At 31.1% G+C, this 20,563-nt stretch overlaps 2 protein-coding genes across 6 annotated transcripts; both read right to left on the bottom strand.

The window, feature by feature from the left end:
• Nucleotides 1-5,203: 5,203 nt before the first annotated feature.
• On the bottom strand, nucleotides 5,204-10,222 carry LOC131168898 (disease resistance protein RUN1-like). 3 transcript variants are annotated; one of them, XM_058131400.1, is made up of 5 exons: nucleotides 9,534-10,222; nucleotides 7,804-8,902; nucleotides 7,354-7,659; nucleotides 6,057-7,040; nucleotides 5,204-5,977 (listed from the first exon to the last, which is right to left on the bottom strand). In XM_058131400.1, exons 1-5 carry the CDS (start codon nucleotides 9,749-9,751, stop codon nucleotides 5,396-5,398), a joined length of 3,189 nt encoding a protein of 1,062 aa, XP_057987383.1. In that variant the 5' UTR covers nucleotides 9,752-10,222; the 3' UTR covers nucleotides 5,204-5,395. The 3 variants fall into 3 exon arrangements, with proteins under 3 accessions (XP_057987383.1, XP_057987385.1, XP_057987384.1); XM_058131402.1 differs by having other exon boundaries at nucleotides 7,804-8,906; nucleotides 9,534-9,671; XM_058131401.1 differs by having other exon boundaries at nucleotides 7,804-9,079; nucleotides 9,534-9,663.
• A 3,841-nt stretch (nucleotides 10,223-14,063) lies between these two features.
• LOC131168785 (DNA-binding protein BIN4-like) lies at nucleotides 14,064-19,220 on the bottom strand. Of its 3 annotated transcripts, none has more exons than XM_058131408.1 (13): nucleotides 19,116-19,220; nucleotides 18,798-18,856; nucleotides 18,427-18,679; nucleotides 18,182-18,243; nucleotides 16,706-16,946; nucleotides 16,369-16,430; nucleotides 16,234-16,287; nucleotides 15,820-15,937; nucleotides 15,386-15,432; nucleotides 15,161-15,187; nucleotides 14,917-14,992; nucleotides 14,675-14,814; nucleotides 14,064-14,483 (listed from the first exon to the last, which is right to left on the bottom strand). In XM_058131408.1, the coding sequence occupies exons 2-13, from the start codon at nucleotides 18,843-18,845 to the stop codon at nucleotides 14,382-14,384; spliced, it is 1,230 nt and encodes a 409-aa protein (XP_057987391.1). In that variant the 5' UTR covers nucleotides 18,846-18,856; nucleotides 19,116-19,220; the 3' UTR covers nucleotides 14,064-14,381. The 3 variants fall into 3 exon arrangements, with proteins under 3 accessions (XP_057987391.1, XP_057987393.1, XP_057987392.1); XM_058131410.1 differs by having other exon boundaries at nucleotides 16,369-16,432; nucleotides 16,762-16,946; XM_058131409.1 differs by lacking the exon at nucleotides 19,116-19,220 and having other exon boundaries at nucleotides 18,798-19,052.
• Nucleotides 19,221-20,563: the final 1,343 nt, after the last annotated feature.

Here is a 20,563-nt window from a genome sequence, read left to right as displayed (position 1 = left end):
TAATTAAGAGCCCATAAAGCAATTTCATAAGGCCCATAAGAAGTCTCTAGAGATAATAATAATAATTATTATTATTATTAATAATAATAATAATTATTATTATTAATAATAATAATTATTATTATTATTAATAATAATAATAATTATTATTATTATTAATAATAATAATTATTATTATTATTATAGTAGTGGTAGAAAGAAGTCTCCATAATAATAATAATAATAATAAGGAGAAAGGAAGTTTAAAAGAAGCCAAAGGGAAATTTTTTTTCCCGTTTTCTTCATTGAGCAGAAACAAGGGAATAACTAGCCAAAATTTCGCAAGAAAAATTTCCTTTTTCCTCTTTTCCATTCATACCCAATTTCTTCTTCCTCCCTCCATTCACCTCTCTTTTACTAAATCAACCTATAGGCCCACACAAGCATTAGTTAAACCACTAATTTTAACCAAAACCTTAATCTAAAATCCATTTCCCCTTGGCGAGAGCTAGTAATTTCCTGCAATTGGTAAATCCTTTCTTCCTTTCTTCTTAATTATTAAAGTTTAATTAGATATTCATTTGTTTTATGGTGATTTTCTATGGCGTAGGGATAGGAGGGAGATAAGTTTTATATTAGATTAATGAATAAAGTTTTATTTTGAAGTAATAGGTTTGTATGGGGTAATAGGTTTGTATGGGGTAATAAAAGAAAATTTAAAATTCCTAGCTTATTAAGTATGTGCTCTTTAACAGGTGAAATTAAGAGTTGGTGTATATGGAAAGGATTGGATTTAAGTTTTATGGCCTTAAATAGTAGGTTGAGAATGAAGTAAATTCAAGTATGAGGTGGTAGATTTTAGAGCTATTAATGGAGATTAATTATATTTAGATTAGCAAGAATTTTGATTTAATATATGGAAGGAATTTTGGCATGAAATGCTTAAGGTGAAGAAAAATATGTTGAATAGAGGAGGAGAAATAAATGGACAAAATGTGAAATTTATCATATTATTTTGTGTAGGCTTCAAATGGACATTTTAAATTTATTTGTGATGCATTATGAATTGTTGAAAGTTTGTTGAGCTGTTGAAATTTTGGGGAACGTTCAGTTTTATGCCAGAGTTATGCTAGTTTTCTTTTAATATTTTCAAACATAAGTCATGCATTTTACACCTCACTATTTTCACTCTAGAATTTAAATTTCTTTTTTTGATGCACTTTTATTTTCCTTAACTTTAGGAGAGGATCCGGCTCTTATAATAGATACTAGGAGTGCTTCAGCGGTCTAGGTTTCAATCTGTCTTCAGTACAGGTAAGTGGATAAAATATATAGCACTGATATTTTATTAAATATAAATTATTTATATTATTTCTAATTATATAAATGAAAACAGAGAATGGTAATTTTATGCTTTACTATTAAATAAAATGAGATTTATAATTACAATTGAATAAATCACCAAATACACTCAATATATACGCCGAATAGATAGCACTTTGATAATAGGTGAATTATTTTCAACTTAGCTTATATTTATACTATCTTTGGGATAGCGTTTGATATACACATAGCTTTTGGGGTGTATATCAGGTGATTGCCCTTTGGGATACCTCTGCACATGTGTATGACTAATATTTTTATTACTCTCAGGTTATTTTTGTGTCATTATAGAACCCAAGATGCCAGCATTGCTCTCTAGCTGCCAGAGTTTATTATTGCACATGAGATGTCAACATTATCTACATGAAGTATATTACATGTGTATAAGGATATTACGGATTTAATGATATCTCAGCAACTTTATTTCAGCAATCGTTTTAGAGCATACATTTTTATTTTAGCTCAATTATGTGATTTTGATTAATTAATATTTATTCAGCTGACTTATTCTAGCATAACAAATTGGTACTGTTAAGTATCAAAACCTCATCTGTTATCGCTTTGTTATTTGTTTGTCCACTCAAAGAGTAATTGTACTTATTTCTTAATTTTTAATTTTTCAGATTCTTTTCGCTGATTTCAACATTAACAACCTCTCGTCAGTATTGTTCTCTTTTCCACTTCACCCGCTATAGAGTTTAGTGGAGATTGGACTAATATGTTTCTTTTGCATATTTGTTTTGTTTTAGATTACCATACACCTGTATAGGCAGTTAAAAACTCTAGACTGTAAATATTTTCTTTTGATCCTCATAGAGAGGATATGTGTGTGCGTGTGTGTGTATTTAAATATGTTTGATTGGCACATAGCCATATTTTATATATCAAATGTATTTTAACAAGTTTCATATGTTCTTTTAACTATAAATATGAGAAAAAATTCTGTCAATTTTCTAGGTTACACTTGTCTTTATAGGTTGGGGACGAGAGTGATAGATCATCTTAAAAGAACCATGACATTATCAATGATTAGTCTCTTTGAAATGAAAGTCGATTGAGAAGGAGAGATAATAGCAAGAAGTAGCTTCTAGATTCTATTAGCTAGATATTTGGCTAAAATCTTGTACACCATATTGCATAAAGAGATCGGTCTTAAATCCTTCAGTGACAAGGGAGTCTCTTTCTTAGAGATTAGAACAATAATGATGTCATTCAGATGCTCAAAGAACAACCATGCTGAAACCAGTTTTGACAGCTTCTAATAATATCTCCGCCAACAATGTACCAAACCTTCTAGTAAAAAGCAAGATTAAGTCCATTAGGACTCAGTGCGTTATCTAAATGCATGTGAAAAGATGCTCTTCTAATCTCTTCGGCAGAAAGGGGCAGTCAACATCTCATTGTCAGAAGAGGATACCCTTTGGTCAATAAGATTCACCACCTTATCACAATTGCCTGATGAAGAACAAAATAAGTTTTTAAAATAGGAGAATATTAATCAATTTGCTCATGCCGTCATAGCCATTTTACCAAGTACAATCACCATTCTAAAAGCGCCAAAATTCAATTATTTCGCTTCTAGAGGAAGCTTGGGCATGAAAGAACTTGGTATTGCAATCTCCATGCTGAAGCCAAAAGGTCTTTGCCCTTTGTTTCCAAAAGATCTCTTCCTGAGCTAGAGCCTGATTAGATCATCTCTAAACTTATTCAGAGCATTATTAGAATCAACAATCAGACTACCTTGGAGCCACTCGATGTCTCTTCAAATAGTTTCAACCTTCTTTTTGAAATCATTATTAATGTTTCGGCTATTATAGTTGTAATGCTTTGAAAATTATAAAATAAAATAATTATAAAAATTATTTTAATGTTATTTTAATTATTTAATTAATTATTTATTTTATTTTTAGAATTCTATTTTAACACTAATAAATATTGTATTGATTGATATTAATAAACAATTAGATATACTAGATATCAGGATTTAGTTGGCTCCCTAAATTGTTGTGTTATGTGTTGAGTTAAGTTGTACTCCCAAATTGAGTAATATTATTTTATTAACATTTTTTCTTGCATATTAGGTCTTGAATTTGAATTTAGTTATGAATATGAGAATAATAGGGCTTATTACGAGTTTCAAGACTGTATGTTGAGTCAAATCCTAATGTTGGTCTGGCCCACAAGTTTAAGTTATGACAATAATACCCTCGATCAGGGTGGTTGAAAATCCATACTTGGAGACGGAATCCTCCCTAACTTCCAGGTGAAGGAAAAGTTCAAGGGATATCGGTTAGAGAGAGAGAGAGAGAGTTGGTACAACTTTGATCGTCAAAGTTTACATGTTCGACAATCTTGGGCTAAAAGAAATGCAAAACTACTCGCCTTGGATAGGGGTGAGCATTTGGTTCGAATCGAACCGAATTAAATTATAAAAATCAAATTTTAAATTTTAGAAATCGAACCTAACTGAAATGGGTAAAAAATTGAATCAAATCGAACCGCTCTATTTCAGTTTTGTTTGATTTAAACTTATCAGTTTTAATTTTTGATTGATTTTTTAATTTAGACTTGATTTTCAAGTTATTTGATCTAATTTTGATTTTGGTTTGAACCTAATAACCATTAATCAATAAAATTAAACAATTAATATATATAAAATTAAATATAATTCATAAATTTCCCATAAAAATAAATCAATTCAAAAATCAATTCGGTTCGATTTGAATATATAAATTGTTATTCGGTTCGGTTTAACAGATTTTTTTCTCTTCAAAATCGAACCGAAATAACTGAAATTTTTATAATGTAAAATCGAATCGAACTGATTAAATCAAAGTGACTCGGTTCGATTCGATTTTTCAGTTTGAACCGAATTCTGCTCAGCCCTAGCCTTGGACTTGCGCCGCATCAGAAGATAGAAGAAGAAGAAGAAGACTTCCTGGTGGTGATGAACGGCAACGAGGCACGGGTGAGTAAATCCCGTGCTGTTCCTCTCCTTGAAGTGATGGGAAGTTGGGAACCATTCTTTGTTTCCTCTAATTTGTGATTGGTTATCTTAGATTGGGTTTTGAATCTGGTTTTGGTTTAGAATTTAGAATTGCAGCTAATCCAGAAACTCTCTCTCTCTCTCTCTCTCTCTCTCTCTCTCTCTCTATATATATATATATATATATATATAGTTATGGGTGGATGGATGTAACAGGGGACAATCAATACTGATGAGACTGGGTTGTAGAAGCAAAAATAGTTGAAGTAAAACTAACCAAGACAGAGGGATGAAAGATCTAAATGAAGGAAGAGTACAAGGGAGAACCCAAATGAAACAGAGATAGGAAACAATCTCAGAGAGAAGGGCTTTCCCCCGGAAGATGTAGTTAAGAGAATAATGAAGAGTTGTTATGCCAACCGTTGATTATCTCATATCTCATATACGTATGTGTGTGTGTGTTTAGCTTTGTTAATTACATTAGTCTTAGATGATGAAATAAAAGAAAGTGTCTTCCTCTATACATTTTATTTGGCCTTTCATTCTCTCTGATCCATCTATCTATTCACCTATTTTGATTTAGCTAACATACGGATGTGCAAAGAGACTTCGCCATTTGAACCATTCACCTTGAGATTGTGCAGATATGTTCTGGGTTGCGGGAAGTGGGGTGGGTAGGCATGTACAAGAAGATGGAAGTAATCCTTTTTTTTTATTCTTTTGAAGTGAAGCTAGTTTTGGAATAATAATCTTAATTTAAGGTTTTGATTGGTATTACTCTTTGACTATCCAATAAATAAAAACAAAAGAATTAACTAATTAACAAAATGAACTGTTGAGAATCAACTAATTCAATTATAAAAATACAGACTCTGATTCATTAATATTGTTATACTACATGGACTAAATTATAATTATCACTAATGCATGTTTCATTCATATATATTTGACAAAACTATGAGCAATGAAACTTAATCCATTTTTTTCATTGATAATCCAAGGTTCTTGTGTAAGGGATTAGAGATTGAAACCCTGATAACTCACTTCCTAATCATTTGAATATTTGATCCTCTTAGAATTCGATTCCTCTTCCTCAGTATCGGAGTCAAACATGCTGCTGGGTTTGCTGTTGGCCTCAACGTATAGAAGTCGGACTCCACAATTCTTAATATTGCAGTGTAGCATATGAATAAGTTCTGGCAGCCCTTGAAAGCAAAAATCAAATGAAACCTCATGACCAGAATACTTGTTGAACCAGCCTTTTTCATCCATTAAACCAGTTTGTGATGTTTCTGAATGTGGATCATACCACAACAATACATGATCTGACTCGAGTAAATGGACATCAATGTCAAAGCATTGCCAACTACCTATAACAGCATTTCCTTCAAAATTATCGGCTTTGACTCGGCAGTCACAATTTATCCAACAAGCAATTGGGAAAATGATATCTGGCAGGCTTTGGGATCCCTCTAATGCTATGACAATGCAGAAAGCAATTCCTTTGAGCTGATGCCTATGAGAGGGCAACTGCACAGTTACTAAAGATCCCACATTTTGATGATGAAACCATTGTGGAATTTCAATTCCTGGAAAAAGAATTCTTGATTGATTTCCAACCTCCCTGAACTGTGTCAATAAAAATCTGAATTTTAGAGAGAAAGAGATTTGGGGGTTAGGTACGAAAACAATAGTTTATCAGGTGTACCTTGCTTGCTATCAGCTGAATTGCCAAATGAGCATCTGCCTTTAGATCCAGTTTGAAGCAATTTGCGAAGTGGATACACTCAAAATTGCATTTGCTTCTGCTTGATAAGTTTTCGAGTGATTCACAGTTATTTGCCTTCAAAAGTATTAGAGATGATGGAAGCTTTGGTAGAGAAAGAAGACCTTTGCAATATGTCAAGTCGATCTCTTCCAGTCTAGAAAGCTGATGGATATTGCTTGGAAGGCTCACAAGGTTTTTGCACTCATTCAAATGCAAAGTTTCAAGAAACTTCACATTTTCAATAGGTGAGGGCAAATATTTTATAGCCGTTTGACTTACTCTAAGAGTCGCAAGAACTTCCATTGGCTCCAAGATTTCTGGGAAACACTCAAATTTTGAGCAACCTGATAGATCAAGCGTTTTTAGACATTTCAACTTGCAGATGCTGCTTGAGAGACTCAATAGCTTTTTGTTGTTCGTCAGCTTCAATGTAACAAGTCCGGTAAGAAATTGGATTGATTGGGGCACCTCTTCAATCGCAGTCTCAGACAGATATAGGTATTTCAGGAACACTGAAGCCTCAGGAAACTTGGTGATTTTTGAGCATCCAGTGAGATCAAGATAACTAAGATCTGTCAACTTAAAAATTGATGCAGGTAGTTCTTTTACCGCTGTCCAGCTCAAATCTAAATTTTTCAAATTTCCAAAAATCTCTGGACATGTATTGACGTTATAGCACTTTGTTAAATGAAATTCTCGAAGGAATTTTGAATCAATTCTGCAAGGAAGATTTTTAAGGGCCTTACAAAGTCTAAGATTGAGGTGCTCCAACTTGCTAAGATACTGAATAGACGAGGGAAGCTCAACCAAACTTTTACAACCTTGAAGATCAATACTCTCAATATTTATGGCCTCTGAGAGATCAGGAATAGTAGTCAAGTATTTGCTCTGAGGTAGGCTAATCCTTTTTAAATTCACAAGAGGCTGTCGTAATTGACAAGGGAAATTAATTAGCGTAACTAGAAAGTTAGCATCTTGAACTTGCAATTTAGATTGCAAAACCAAGGGCTCGTTTGGCTCAAATGGCCTACTTTCTGGGAAGTGGGTTAGGGAAGTCCAGCGAAGGAAATGAGAGCCTTGATCTCCCAGGAAGTCAAGGCATATGGTCAACTAAACAATAAAATTTTAGCACATCCTGAAAACTTGAACTTTCTGAGTTGACTCAACCAAACAAGCCCTAGGGAAAGAAAAGAGAAGATAAAAAGTGTAAAACACTTATTAAGTTATAAAAGCATGCCTGTATTCCCGTCCAGAGTTGTCCAGCCCTACAGTAAGGTAGCTCAAGTGCAACAAGCTTCTCGGTGCAAAAATTTGACGGCAAAGATTTCATAGGAAATCCATGCCAATGGAGATACCTCAGCTGATGAGAAAGAGATTGAAGGCCATGAGGAAGGTGCACTTTAGCTTTGTAGCCTGTAGATGAATCATGCAGATAGAAATTGAGCAATCTAAGATGGCTCATTCCTGTAAAGGCACTGGGTTGCAAGTGCATGTCTCTTGTTTTAGACATGTCCAAGGATATGCCTTCAACTGTTCTGGTCCCCTGTAGACGAATAATATGTACAAGTGACAGAATTATCTAGAAAGAATTGCTTCTTCTTTCAAAGAATGATCAAACTATCAGGCAAATATATATTCTTTTGTAATATATCACAGAATACAGAACATGCATTATAGTTATTCTTACCCTTTCTGTCGTTAATACTTGGTAAATATCCTCAGGAATCCACAACCTACTACGTTCTCCAGGCTCTTCCTTGGATTGCTGTCGTACAATTTCCTGACCCATTTCCTGTAACATATCATGCATCAACAACATATCATCTGAAGTGGTTATAAGAGCTCTGTCCTTGAGAACTGCAAGTGCAATATCTGGAAAGAAACCACAACATTCTAGAATATCTCTTGCAATTTTCATGTCCCAACCATTGAAAAAGCATGCAATATCAAGAAATACATCCCTTTGTGTATCATCCAAATCATCAAAGCTTACTCTTAGCACATCATGAATTCTCAAGTCAGGAATTATTGTGAGCTTATCTTGAACAGTTTGCCACTCGAGTATGCTTTTATCGTTGAGAAAAGAACCCAACACCTTCAAAGCCAAGGGTAGACCTTTAGCATAAAATGAAAACCGTTCTGACAGCTCTAAGTACTCCATTCTGGGATTGTTTTGTTTGAATGCATATTGACTAAACAGCTGAAGGGCTTGATCATTTTTCAGATATGAAACCTGATATATATTCTTCACTCCATGTGCTTCTAGCAAGTGTTTATCGCGAGTGGTGATGATGATCCTACTTCCTGGACCGAACCAAGCAGATCCATTGACAAAGATTTCCAACTGCTTCCAATCATCCACATCATCAAGAACAACAAGAACCTTTTTGTGACAGAGCCTTTTCTTGATCATATTAAAACCAGCATTAAAGGTCCATCTATTCAGAAGTTTTCTTTCTAGCAATAAGCCTTTGCAAAGAAGTTTCTCTCGTAAAGCTGCAGCGCCAAGGTTTCTGAAATCCTCTTTAACATTTGCAAGAAAGCAATGAACTTGAAATTGGCTACAAATCCTGTCATAAATAAACTTGGCAATTGTTGTTTTTCCTATGCCACCCATGCCCCAGATTCCTACCATATGGACAGCATTCGACTCCAAGCATAATATCTTTTCCATTTCTGTTATGTGGGTACCCATTCCAACCAGGTTGCAAGTATCTCTTGATGATGTATAATGTAATTTATCTGAAATATCTCTTACAATTTCCTCTATGAACATTGTCTCCTCCCTGCCTTGGGCAAACAAGCAATGAAAAAACAAAATTTTTATGATCTTTGACTTGGTTAAAAAAATAAATAAATAAAAATCAAAGCAACTCATGAACTCATACTCCCCTGGCACGTTTTTCTAGTCCTTGGCGTTAATGCCAAGCTATAACGCCTAGCTCGACATACCTACATAATTACTGTAATCAAACTGTATAGATGTAAGTGAAAAGGATAGCCATAGCTAGATTATGAAGTTGAATCGGACTCGGATGAAGTTGTAAAAACTAAAACACAGAAAAATCCAAAATTAATTACTAGCTGCAACTTCTTCACTATATGTTAAAAGGACAATTAATGCTATCTCAATTACAAATTGAGTGGTTAAAGTCATTACCTGATCATTTGCCTTTAGCATAATCAAAGTTTAATATATAAAAAAAAATTCTAATTACCAACAAAAGTGGAAAAATAAGAGAAATATTAAAGGATCTAAGGTTCAAACCCCAATATCTCCATCCCCTTAAAATATTTCTGAAATACCAAAAAGAAAATATCAATTTATTTCTAATTTAAACTCTTGACGATGATCTAAAATATAATTAACTTGGTTAATTAATAGAACAATGGAATAAATTAAGATTTTAAAATTACCATCCACGTGAAACCCAACCGTATGTTGTGGTGGCCACTTTTGTTAGAGCTTCCCTCCATCTTTGCATTTTTTCCCTCTCCTCCATGAAATTTTCTTCGAGCTTCACAGAGGCTTCTGCTGCAGTACTGCCTCTCTGGAACTCGATTATAGCAGATGGATCAACGTTATAGAAAATGGGTACAACTACTTGTCCGTTAATTGTCTCCCAGCATTCCATGATCTTAACAAGTTCATCCAAGCACCGAGAGGAAGAAACTTACTTTTCAGTGAGGAGGACGACCAAAAATCTTGATTCTTCAATGGCTTTCAGATTAAATTCTGGTGAAGATGATTTGCCTCTCTCTCTTTGTCCACTATCTTTGATGGCGTATAGTCCTTTTTGGATTAACTTTTTATAAAAACAACCAACAAAATTTTGGTGATTATCTTCATACGTGAAGCTCAAGAACACATGGTACTTCCAGGGAGGGCTGGAACTGAAGGCAAGGAAAGAAGAAGAAGAAGAAGAAAAAGAAGAAGCCTTAAGAGGACTCGTACAAGTCATGCTAGAGTTTGTGAGACCGGAGTTTTGGTAAGTATCCAGAGCCTATTTTGTTGGCAGACCGTTTCCACCTTCTCTGATTAGGTTGATAATGGAGTTATAAGAGAGACTGAAACCATCAAAAGGGAAGATTATCTCCCTTATTCACAAAAGTTAATATTTGCCCTTGCATCGAATAAGGTACGGCTCTAAAATAATTAAGACTTTTTATTTTAATTGTAATGCAAACATTTTACTTATGAAAAATAAATTTTTATATTATTAGTATTTTCAAAATATTTATTATTAATGAAATATAATCATTTTTCAATTTTAATATAACTTTTTTACAAATTTTATTTTATAATTTTCTATTAAAAGAAATTATTTTCTTATTATTTATTTACCCTTAATAAGTGTCACATTCATCATTAGAATAAGTCATCAATTTTTATTATTTGCATTATCTAGCAAGTGTTTCATTTGGATATATCTCATAGTATTTACAATGTGTAATTATTATTATTATTATTATTATTATTATTATTATTATTATTATTAAATAAAATTTCAAAAGAAATCTTTTGAATTTTAATTAATTCTAGCATCAGCTTATATGAACGTGTATAATGGGAAATTTTTAAATAATTTTTTTTAAAATAACTATTAAATTTTAATTAACCTTTTTTAACAATTGCACCCTTAACATTTTTATTTTTAAAATTGTACCCTATTCTTTTTTTTTTTTGTTTTTACAATTACACCCTGACTTATTGGGAATGAATTAATTACGTAATGCTGTTAACTATCGTTAACGGGGCTTTTAACGATAAGGTCCAAATAATTCGTTGATGGTGTAATTGTTAAAAAAAAAAAGTTATACTTGTAAAAATTATAAAAAGTTAGAATTTTTTTTAGCCATTTTCTAAAAACATAAGGTCATTCACCAAAAAAAAAAAAAAAAAAGTAAAGAGAGGAGCCAATTTACGAATGTGCATCCCTTTCCACTCCTCCAACCAAGCTGATGATCTGATATGCTGGGCTAAGTGCTTAATGCACAGACCAAAGAGATAAAGCGACGGTGGACAATCCTGTCCAATATCCTGTGAAGGGGAAAAAGCTTCCATTGGAGGGCCATTCATACTACTTTCATAATAGCATAGATTAGGTTTTTGTGGGAAACCAGGCATCTAATAAAGTTATCTTAAACAAACTGTCAAGTTAATTTATCATATGCTTTCTCAAGTTCCACCTTTATGGTCATGTAACCTTTATTCCCCATCATCCACTCCATTGAATGCACACCCTCAACCCAAATACCATTATTTGTTGTTTATATCTTTATAGTTTAAAGTATGAGAGATTATTTAATAAATTTTATGAATTTAAAAAAGAATATATTATATCAAGCTCATGTGTTATATACTTTATAGCTATGTATGAAAAAAATTATAATTTAATTCATCTATTTTTAATAAAAAAAAATAAGTTAGTCACAAAGTATGTTTTACGTCAACAACATATATATATGAAGAGAAAGAGGAGAATTTTACTTTATTCTGGAGTGCTAAGCAACACTCATTGATGTCGGCTACTTTGTATCTTTTTATGAATAAATATATAAATTATTTATAGTCATTCAGCAAAAGCTTGATTTTGTTATTAATATTTTATAATGTTTTCAATAAAATAGAAATAATTAAAATTTATATTTATATTATTAATGAAAGTTTTATATTTATATAAGCCTTCTTTGATAGAAAAATATAATTTTAAATATTATTAAAATATAATTTAAATTTTTTATTTTAATATTATTTTAAAATTTTTATAATTTGAACATATTAAATTTAATTTTAATTTTAATTAAATTTTAATAGTTTCTTTTCAATATATTTAAAAATAATTTTTTATAATAATAATAGTCATAACAACAATACTTAATAGGTGATCCATAGGCAATCATTTCAAACTTAACACCTAAATGATGTTTAGGATAAGGTATTTATTTTATATATAAGATTTTTTCTTGAGTTAGTTTTTAAGTAGAGTTAAATCTGATTTATTTTCTTTGTATGATATTAGAGTCCATTTTATTTTAGTGATGAGTCACTCGTAGATATGTTTGTCTATAAATTTTATGCTCTAAATGTCTATGTTTGAGTATGAGAGGATGTATTATTTCATATTAAGTTTAAAATAAGGTGTTTGTACTATAGATAAGACTTGATAAAATTTTTTTGCTTGAATTATCTTTTAGGGTAGTGTTTTATTAGTATATTTTTTTTATATGAAAAATTGCTTTTAGGGTAGTGTTTGAAATAATATGATACTTTTATTTTAAGCATACATATAATGCCACATGTCAAATTGATGCATTGTGAATAATTTAATTGACAACTTTATTCTAAAGGGATTGACTACTTGCACATTCACATTTGGTCCACACACAAATTGAAAATTAAAATCTTGTTATAAAATAAAGTTAGAAGAACAATTTAAAAGAGGCTAAGATTTTGAGAGAGGAATAGAATTTCTACACTTTCATTTCTCTTAAGTGTCCATCTTCAAATACAAAACATCTATTTATGGGGATATATAAATGTGGCAAAGTAAATTCACATAATGCTAGGAATAAATTCATGTAGAGTTAAAAGATTTAGAGTTCTAAGAGTTAAAAAATATAAATAGACTTTTGGGAGTTAGGAATACACATGGACATCTATGATAATTTTATTACTAAAAGAAATTATTATTTAGTTCACATATTGAAATTAATTATTTAATTTTTATTTTTTAAAAAATATATTATTTAATCCATACACTTTACTTTTGTTATACTATTTAATTTGTTTTATTAAATTTTTTACTAGTAAAAAAATTTTAACATCAATTAAGCTATATTTAATCCTTTTAAATTAATATGCGGTTGTCCTATTTTCATAACATTCCAATTGTAACAAAAAAAAATATTGGGTAGTTCTATTTTAGTGAAATTAATTAGTTGATCTCTGTATTTTAAAAAATATATAATTAATGTAATTTAATTACTTAACTCTCTAGTCCCTCCCATTTTTTATATCTAAAGTTTTCATGGTCTTTTCCTCATTTTTCTCTTCATATTTCTTCCCATCTACGCCCACAACATTTTCTTTCATGTTCTCCTTATTGTTCATATTTTTATAAAAATTGGTACAAGCTATATACATAAAAAAGTTAATCAATTTTTTCAAATCTAATAATTTGAAAAATTATTTTCTAATAGAGAAGACATAAAAATGATGCTCAAAAAAATAAATCAAAATTCTTAAATAATTAAAAAAATTAAATTCAAATTTAATATTTAAACAATAAAATTTTCATTTTCATTATGAAATATATTTTGCAAAATATTATATTTTCAAAATATAGTGAGTAATTAATTAATTTCATGAAAATATATAAATTAAATAATAATATTTTTTATAATATAAGGACTAATTAATTAATTTTATTAAAATATAATAACTAAATATTAATTTAATAAGTATTGACTAAAAAATAATAATAAACAATTGAACAATTTAATAAAAATAAAATATATAGACTAAATATTATATTTTTCAAGATATAAAAATTAAATAACTAATTTCATTAAAATTTAAGAATTAAATAATAAATTTCCTATTTTCTGATAAATTAGTTTCGTTAAAATTTAAAAAACTAACTAGTAATTTTTCTTATAGTAATTTTTCCTATTTTCTAATAAAGAAAAAAGAGTACATTTTTGCGCAAAATTTGCAATAATATACTGGTGGTCCAGTGTGGATTTTTTTTTTTTTTTTTTGTCCTGAATCTATACTTGAAAACATAAATGGCCTCGTCAGCAAGAAGCATTCTGCTGAATAGATCCAACAGGTTAAGAAGCGCAAATCTTGCAGAAAATAAACAGGACAGGGGAAAATCTAAGCTTTCGTACTCCCATGGATGAGAAATTCAACCCACAATGATCAGCTTAAGGCAAACACTATTCTATCCTCAAAATGCTGTTAATTGAAATAGTTCATAGTTCTATTACTACAACAACAACATATGATTCTTGGCAGTCATCTAGCTTTGTCCAAATCAAAATTTTCCATTGACATCTGTGAGGTACCAAGCTGACATGTTGATTCTAGATATTCTACACTGGCATGTAGGAAAATCATGAACTTGAAATTCTGAAGTAAATTCTGGAAAGCAACGAGACCCAGCACAACTGTGATTTCTATACTTCTATCATCAGCTAGTGTTAATTTATGCAAGATCAAAGTAATGTAAAAAATAGAACAAAAGAGACATTGATCTCTCATTTCTTAGTCTTGGTTTTCTTTGACACTTGAGCTTTCTTTCTTACTTTCTTTGCAGGCTGCGCTTTTCCTCCGGTTTTACCCTTCTTTTGTACCACTCCCTGCATCCAGACCCTCCATAAATTAAAAATACTTGAAAAATGATATCAAATTAGAACGCATGTTGGGCTTTTTTTTTTTTTTTTGTCCTTTTCATTACTTTCCTTCTTAAACATTTAAAGACTTGCAAAAGTCAGAATATATAGATTCTGGAAAATGGAAACGAATGACAGAAAAAGGTTTCAAAACATACAGATGATTTCTCAGCTTTTCCTTTAGTTCTTCCATTTGTCTGTTCTTCATTGCCTTCATTTTGATCAGTTTCGCGAGAAATAGCTTTAGGCATCTTGTCAGCCTCATCTTCCGAGTCAAAAGAAAAACCCTCGAGTGTTCCTACTCATGCAAAATCATAAGTGAAGAGAAAGCTGGACTGTTCAGAATAAAGATTTACTTTCAAATATTAAACATAAGTGTCAGACATAAAAGAATCCTGACCTTCAACCATAGTTTCAGCTTCATAGACATTAGACTGTGCTTTTAGCTGAATGAAGTCATTCATAATGGCCTCTATCTAACAAAAGATACAAAAAGTCAGTAACTGATATGTTGCACTCCATTTCACTTTTTGGAAAGTAGAGCTTGTGAGGACAAAAAAAAAAAATGCATCACATACATCCCTCACTGTACACAGACATCAAACAAGAGATGCCAAGAGGACAAAGAAAAACAGTGAGCAAACCTTTGCCTCTGATTGACCAAAGCTAACCTGAAACAAAAAGATATGTATTATGTTACAGCAATCTACTAAAGAATAAGATATATGTAGAATGCTAAATATTAAAAATAATAACGCTAATAAGACATAGGTGGTAAGACGAGAGGCCGTTGAAATATTTTGTTCATTTGTTGGTATTTAGGGGGAGGAGTTACAATCTGAAAAATACAAGTCCAGATCATGACATACAACGCAAAATGTCCGGGAAGGAACTATTGTTGTTCTGTATATCGTTCCTGAAACAACCAAAGTTAACCAATCAGATGCAGGTTCATTTGTCAAGACATGTTTAACAATTAGGAGTATTGGTGAGGTGAAAGAAATACATTTTATAAGATCTTCAAGGTGGAACTGTAAAACCAAAGAGAAGCAAAAAGCATAAAAAGAAACACAATAAAGTAGAATGCTGAGGCATTTGATCATTTATGTACAAATTCTGGGAATTTAACAACTTTATTTCGCAGTGGTTTCAGGAGGGGAAAAAGGATACGGACATTTTATTTCTGAAGAATCACTGAGTCAACTTTTTCAGCCACTAAAATGGGGTCAGATATCTTCTGGCAGGATTAGAGATATCAAGAAATGGATATTTGAAATTTTCAACACACCAACCAGAAAGGTACCTTTTAAATCCAAGTACATGTCATGATTTCCAGATGAGGCATCTGGAATCACTACTCGTCCAACAGCCCCCACATCACCACTCAAATCTATGGAATCCCCTTCACATTCAACAAGTGCCTGCACAAACCTTATAGCTTTTACTTGATATAAATTCATGTGCAGATGTGGAAGTGCATTCACATTTGGGTGCGCACGTGTATGCGTGTATTTATTTATGTACCACCATAGATTTAAATTGCAGTTAAAGTCATCTCTATGTAACAGAAACAGGGCCATTCCAACCATAACATAATTGTTGCAGCACAAATTTTTCATAAGAATAGCATACTGCATATTCTAAATTGTGAGACAGCATCTTGGAAACTCAGATGAACTATTTCAGAGCAAGCAGATTTGTTTAGACTCAAACCTACCTTTGAACGACTGACTTTCTCAGGGAGAAGCAAGGGCAGCCTTGACGTAGAAACCTGGGAGTTTTAACTTGTCAAGCCAATTTAATGAACCACGAATTAGGGAATAAAACAATATGTGATGTCCATAATTCTCACATGAGGATCAGTACGCTTCACAGAAGTGTCTTCATCTGCAACCTCTACAGCATCAGGGTCTCCTGTGGCATCATCAAAATCATTTGCATATCTCCAATTAAGCTGCCTTTATCCCTTTTCTTTTTAATTTTGGGTGAGATATGAAAGAGAGAGTCAAATTCAACGCACTTCTAAAAGGTGGAATATAAGTCAGAGCTATTTTCTTCTCTTAAGTTTCAGTAAAGGGTTTTATTTATTCATTAATTCTACCCAGGGGTAAAAGAAGATATTGACAAAAAAAGGAAAAGAGAAAACCCCTTCTAAATCAAAAAGATCTGTCACTCTGCTCATTTCATACCTTTCAGAACATTATCCTTTTTATTCTTCTCTTTCTTGTGTGTATGACCCTCAACTTTTAACAGTTTTTTAGGAGACTTTTCCTTCAAGGCCTTCTTCAATGCTTCACTGCTACTACCAACCATTGCAGCCTCATCCTTTCCACTCTCTTTGAGTTTAATATTTTTTGTCTCCCTCCTAGAGCTATTATCATGAGAAGACTCAGAATCTGATGATAATGCCAAAACTGAATGATTTGCTGCCTGTTTGACAAGAAGAGTACTTATCATCAGTGGTCAACCATTTGACTTTTAAAGAAATTTAAAAATGTTCAAAACTATAACAGCATTAACATTTCTAATAGAAGTAAATTAATGCATCCAGTCTTTGAGGAAACTGCAATGCAGGGTGCATGTGACAATCTTTTACTTGAACAGATATCTCTTACATACTGGGTGCATTTAACATAAAAAAAGTGAGAAAAAATTGAAAAAGAAATACAAAAGAAAAATCTAATGTATTAGTTAACATTTAATATCTAGTAGTTTACCCCAAACCATGGATGCTTAAATAGGATGTCCTTCAATTTTGAGAACATAGATTATATTAACTTTCCCTTCAGAATTCTTATTATTTCTCTACCTCAAAAACACCCAAAGCTAACCAAGTAAGCCCCATATGGCCACATTTCTTTTTCGGCTTTAAAATAGTTTCATATTGCATTCTTTGAGCATATCCTTTACTACCGTTGAATGCATTGGGTAAATTTCAACATGAACAAAAACGAAAGCCCAAAATAATGAGAAAATGGTGTACACTTTCCTACTACTAAATATGCATAACACATCCACTAGCCAAAATGAAATATCCGTTCTTTAAATTATCAAAAGTAAAAAAATATGATCAAGCGAAGCACACCAAGAAAAGAATGTCTTTATCTTCCACATTTTCCCCCAAGGGAAAATTGCGCCCATCTCCTTCGCACATGAAGATTATCATTATTAATCATTCTTCCTAAGCAATATAGCATTCCATTCCATTCCAATAGCCAGGTAAATAAAATTTGCTTTTAGTTAACAGAATATGAACAACACAACAAACATTAACATCTATTGGCTACACAAGATTGAGAATTGACTACGACAAATTGACAAACCAATCCACCCCTCCCATCTCTACCCCCCATGCAGAAGGGAGCATTACAATAGGTCCCTTGACCAAAGACTTATCAAGGATGTGGCACACATCACTATTTTCCACTTTTAGCAGAATGTGAAACACAACCTTCCCCAGTTTTTAGATCCAACAAAATCCCTTCAGATACCCTCACAATTCCAAAACATTAGATAGTTTTTAGCTTCTTGAACGAATTCAAAACTAATAATTTTCAAAGTAGTTTTGACATTAGCATAACAGCAAAATTTTCCACAGATAACTGAGTAATTATCCTACTAAACTTCAACAAACATAACAAAATGCCAGAGCAGAGATATCATACATGAGGTTCTATATCCTCATCAGGTGTTACTTCCTCAGAAGCTGGCCCATCAGTACCATCCCCTGTATCAAAATTAAAGACAACCTATGTAACTTGAAACAAATATGCCCAATGAAAAAACTGTCAGAAAATCAACATAAAAGGCTCAAAAGTTGTAATAAGACTTTTCTTTCAGTCACTTCCCCTCTTGATACCGTTGATACTGTTTTAGAATCATAAAAGACACGTCTGAAACACTATTTCACCTTCTCTTTGCTCCTTCTTCCTCTTCTTTCTCTCATTCTTTGTTGGTATTCCATCTCCAGTTGCCCCCCTTTTGGGAGCCTTTGCCTTGGAAATCGGATATAATGGAGATTCTGCACCACTTTCACCAGGAACAATATCATTATTGCTGTATCTTTCTGGGGATTGAGAATCAATATTATCATCCCTAGAAGGACTAACATTTTGCAAAGAATCAGAATCCGAGGATAATGTAACAGTTGAATGAGTTGGGGCCTGTTCAAGAGTGTAAAACCTTTTCAAATTAGCACCTAAGCAAACATGGAAAGACTCGAAAGACCCATGAAGAAGAAACACAAATCAGGTCAATTCCCAACTTATAGTAGGATAATACCTGAAAACAACGAAGCCAATCCGGAGAATCCTCCCTTGAGCTGCTCATTTTAGGCGAAACTGCATCATTTAAACAAGATAATGAAAAATTTCAGTTGATTTGTGTAAAATGAGTTCATGACTAGTTTCGAGCGGGGAATAAAAAAAAGAGGATTGCAAAATTCGAAACCCTAATTCCAGAACGGAAATATTTTGCAGATTTGGGGGAATGATTCATTGAATTGAAAGTAATTGCAGCATTGTGAAAAGGATTTTGAATGAATCATAAAAATCATAATAAAAAAAAAAAGAAAAAAGAAAAAAGAAAAAAGAAACTTACCAGAGGTTTAACTAAACAAACAACAGAGCTCCGAGCTCGAGCTCCTTCATCAAATTTTAGCGCCAGGGTAGAGCTACAACTTGGTCCCACAATCCATTAATTTATAAATTATATGATTTATTTAATATTTTTATTCATAATATATTTTTTTACAAATAATTTTGACGATGGCTCAAACAGTAATTGTCACGGTATTGACTAACTCATCCATGCGTTAATAGGTAAATTTTGATAACTGTTATGGGATTTTTTTAGATATAATATTATAATTTTTTAATTTAAAAATATAATATAAAATTTTATTAATTTTTAAAATTTTTTTAATTTTTAATTATTAATTTTTCAGTTAGATGTTGATCTGAATAATTTTAGTATAGAGTTTAGTCTAATATTTTTCTTTTCTCTTTTAAGTCATGTGTAAATTAAATTTTTCTTTTTTTATAGATAGAATAATTTTTTATGTATAAAGAAAATAATTTTATACTTTACATAGAAGAGAAAAAAGAAATATTGATTAAACGCCATACATGAGCTATTCACATCAGTTTCTAGTTGAAAAATCAATAATTGAAAGTTAAAGTAATTTTATTGTACAAAATTTAAAAGTTTATGCGGTTTTATATTACATTTTAAAGTTGAAGGGCTATAATATTATAACTATATAAGTTCAGAGACAATTGTTGAAATTTATCCATATAATATTAATTTAATAGATTAAAATATTAAACTAATTAAAATTTTCACTCTTTTTTATTATTATTTTTATTTGTTTTTAAAGTAGAAACTCATACAAATATAAATATTTATACATGAAAATAAAATATTTAATAAATGAAATAATAAAGGGTATGGAATTTTATTTTTATTTAAATAAGTTTTAATTGATTATTTTAAAATATAAATTTAATCCAATTAAATTCTTTATTACACGATTTACATTTTATTGGATAATTAAAATTGTTTAGGGCAAAATGCCTTTTAAACCCTTAAAAAAGATAAAAAAAAAAAAAAATTTTAAGTCCTTATTAAACAATTTGAACCACGTAGAGGTATTTAGTTTAGTTTATAAGTTAATTAAATTAAGTTATAAGTAAATTAGTATTCAATTTGACTTATAAATTAAAAAATTAATTTAAAATAGTCATAAGTTATAAATAAAAATACCTTACTTATAACTTATATACTTATTTTAAAATTTTTTATTATTGTAATAATTTTCTTTTAAAAAATATCAATATTATTCTTATTTTAATAATTACAACACAAAAAGACTTAATATTAATATTATTAAGTTTATGTAAACAGAGACTATAATCTCCAATGTAAACTTAAGAGGAAAACCTGAGAGTAAATCTTGCTTTCACCCACTGTTCAAGGCACCTACTAAAGCAATAACCTCCTCCAAAACCTAGAGGAAAACTCGAGAGTAAAACCCGCCCTCACCCGAT

The sequence above is a fragment of the Hevea brasiliensis genome, chromosome 12 (assembly GCF_030052815.1).
Source record: "Hevea brasiliensis isolate MT/VB/25A 57/8 chromosome 12, ASM3005281v1, whole genome shotgun sequence".
NCBI classification, from domain to species: Eukaryota; Viridiplantae; Streptophyta; class Magnoliopsida; order Malpighiales; family Euphorbiaceae; genus Hevea; species Hevea brasiliensis.
This window is presented reverse-complemented; position numbering and strand designations above follow the sequence as displayed.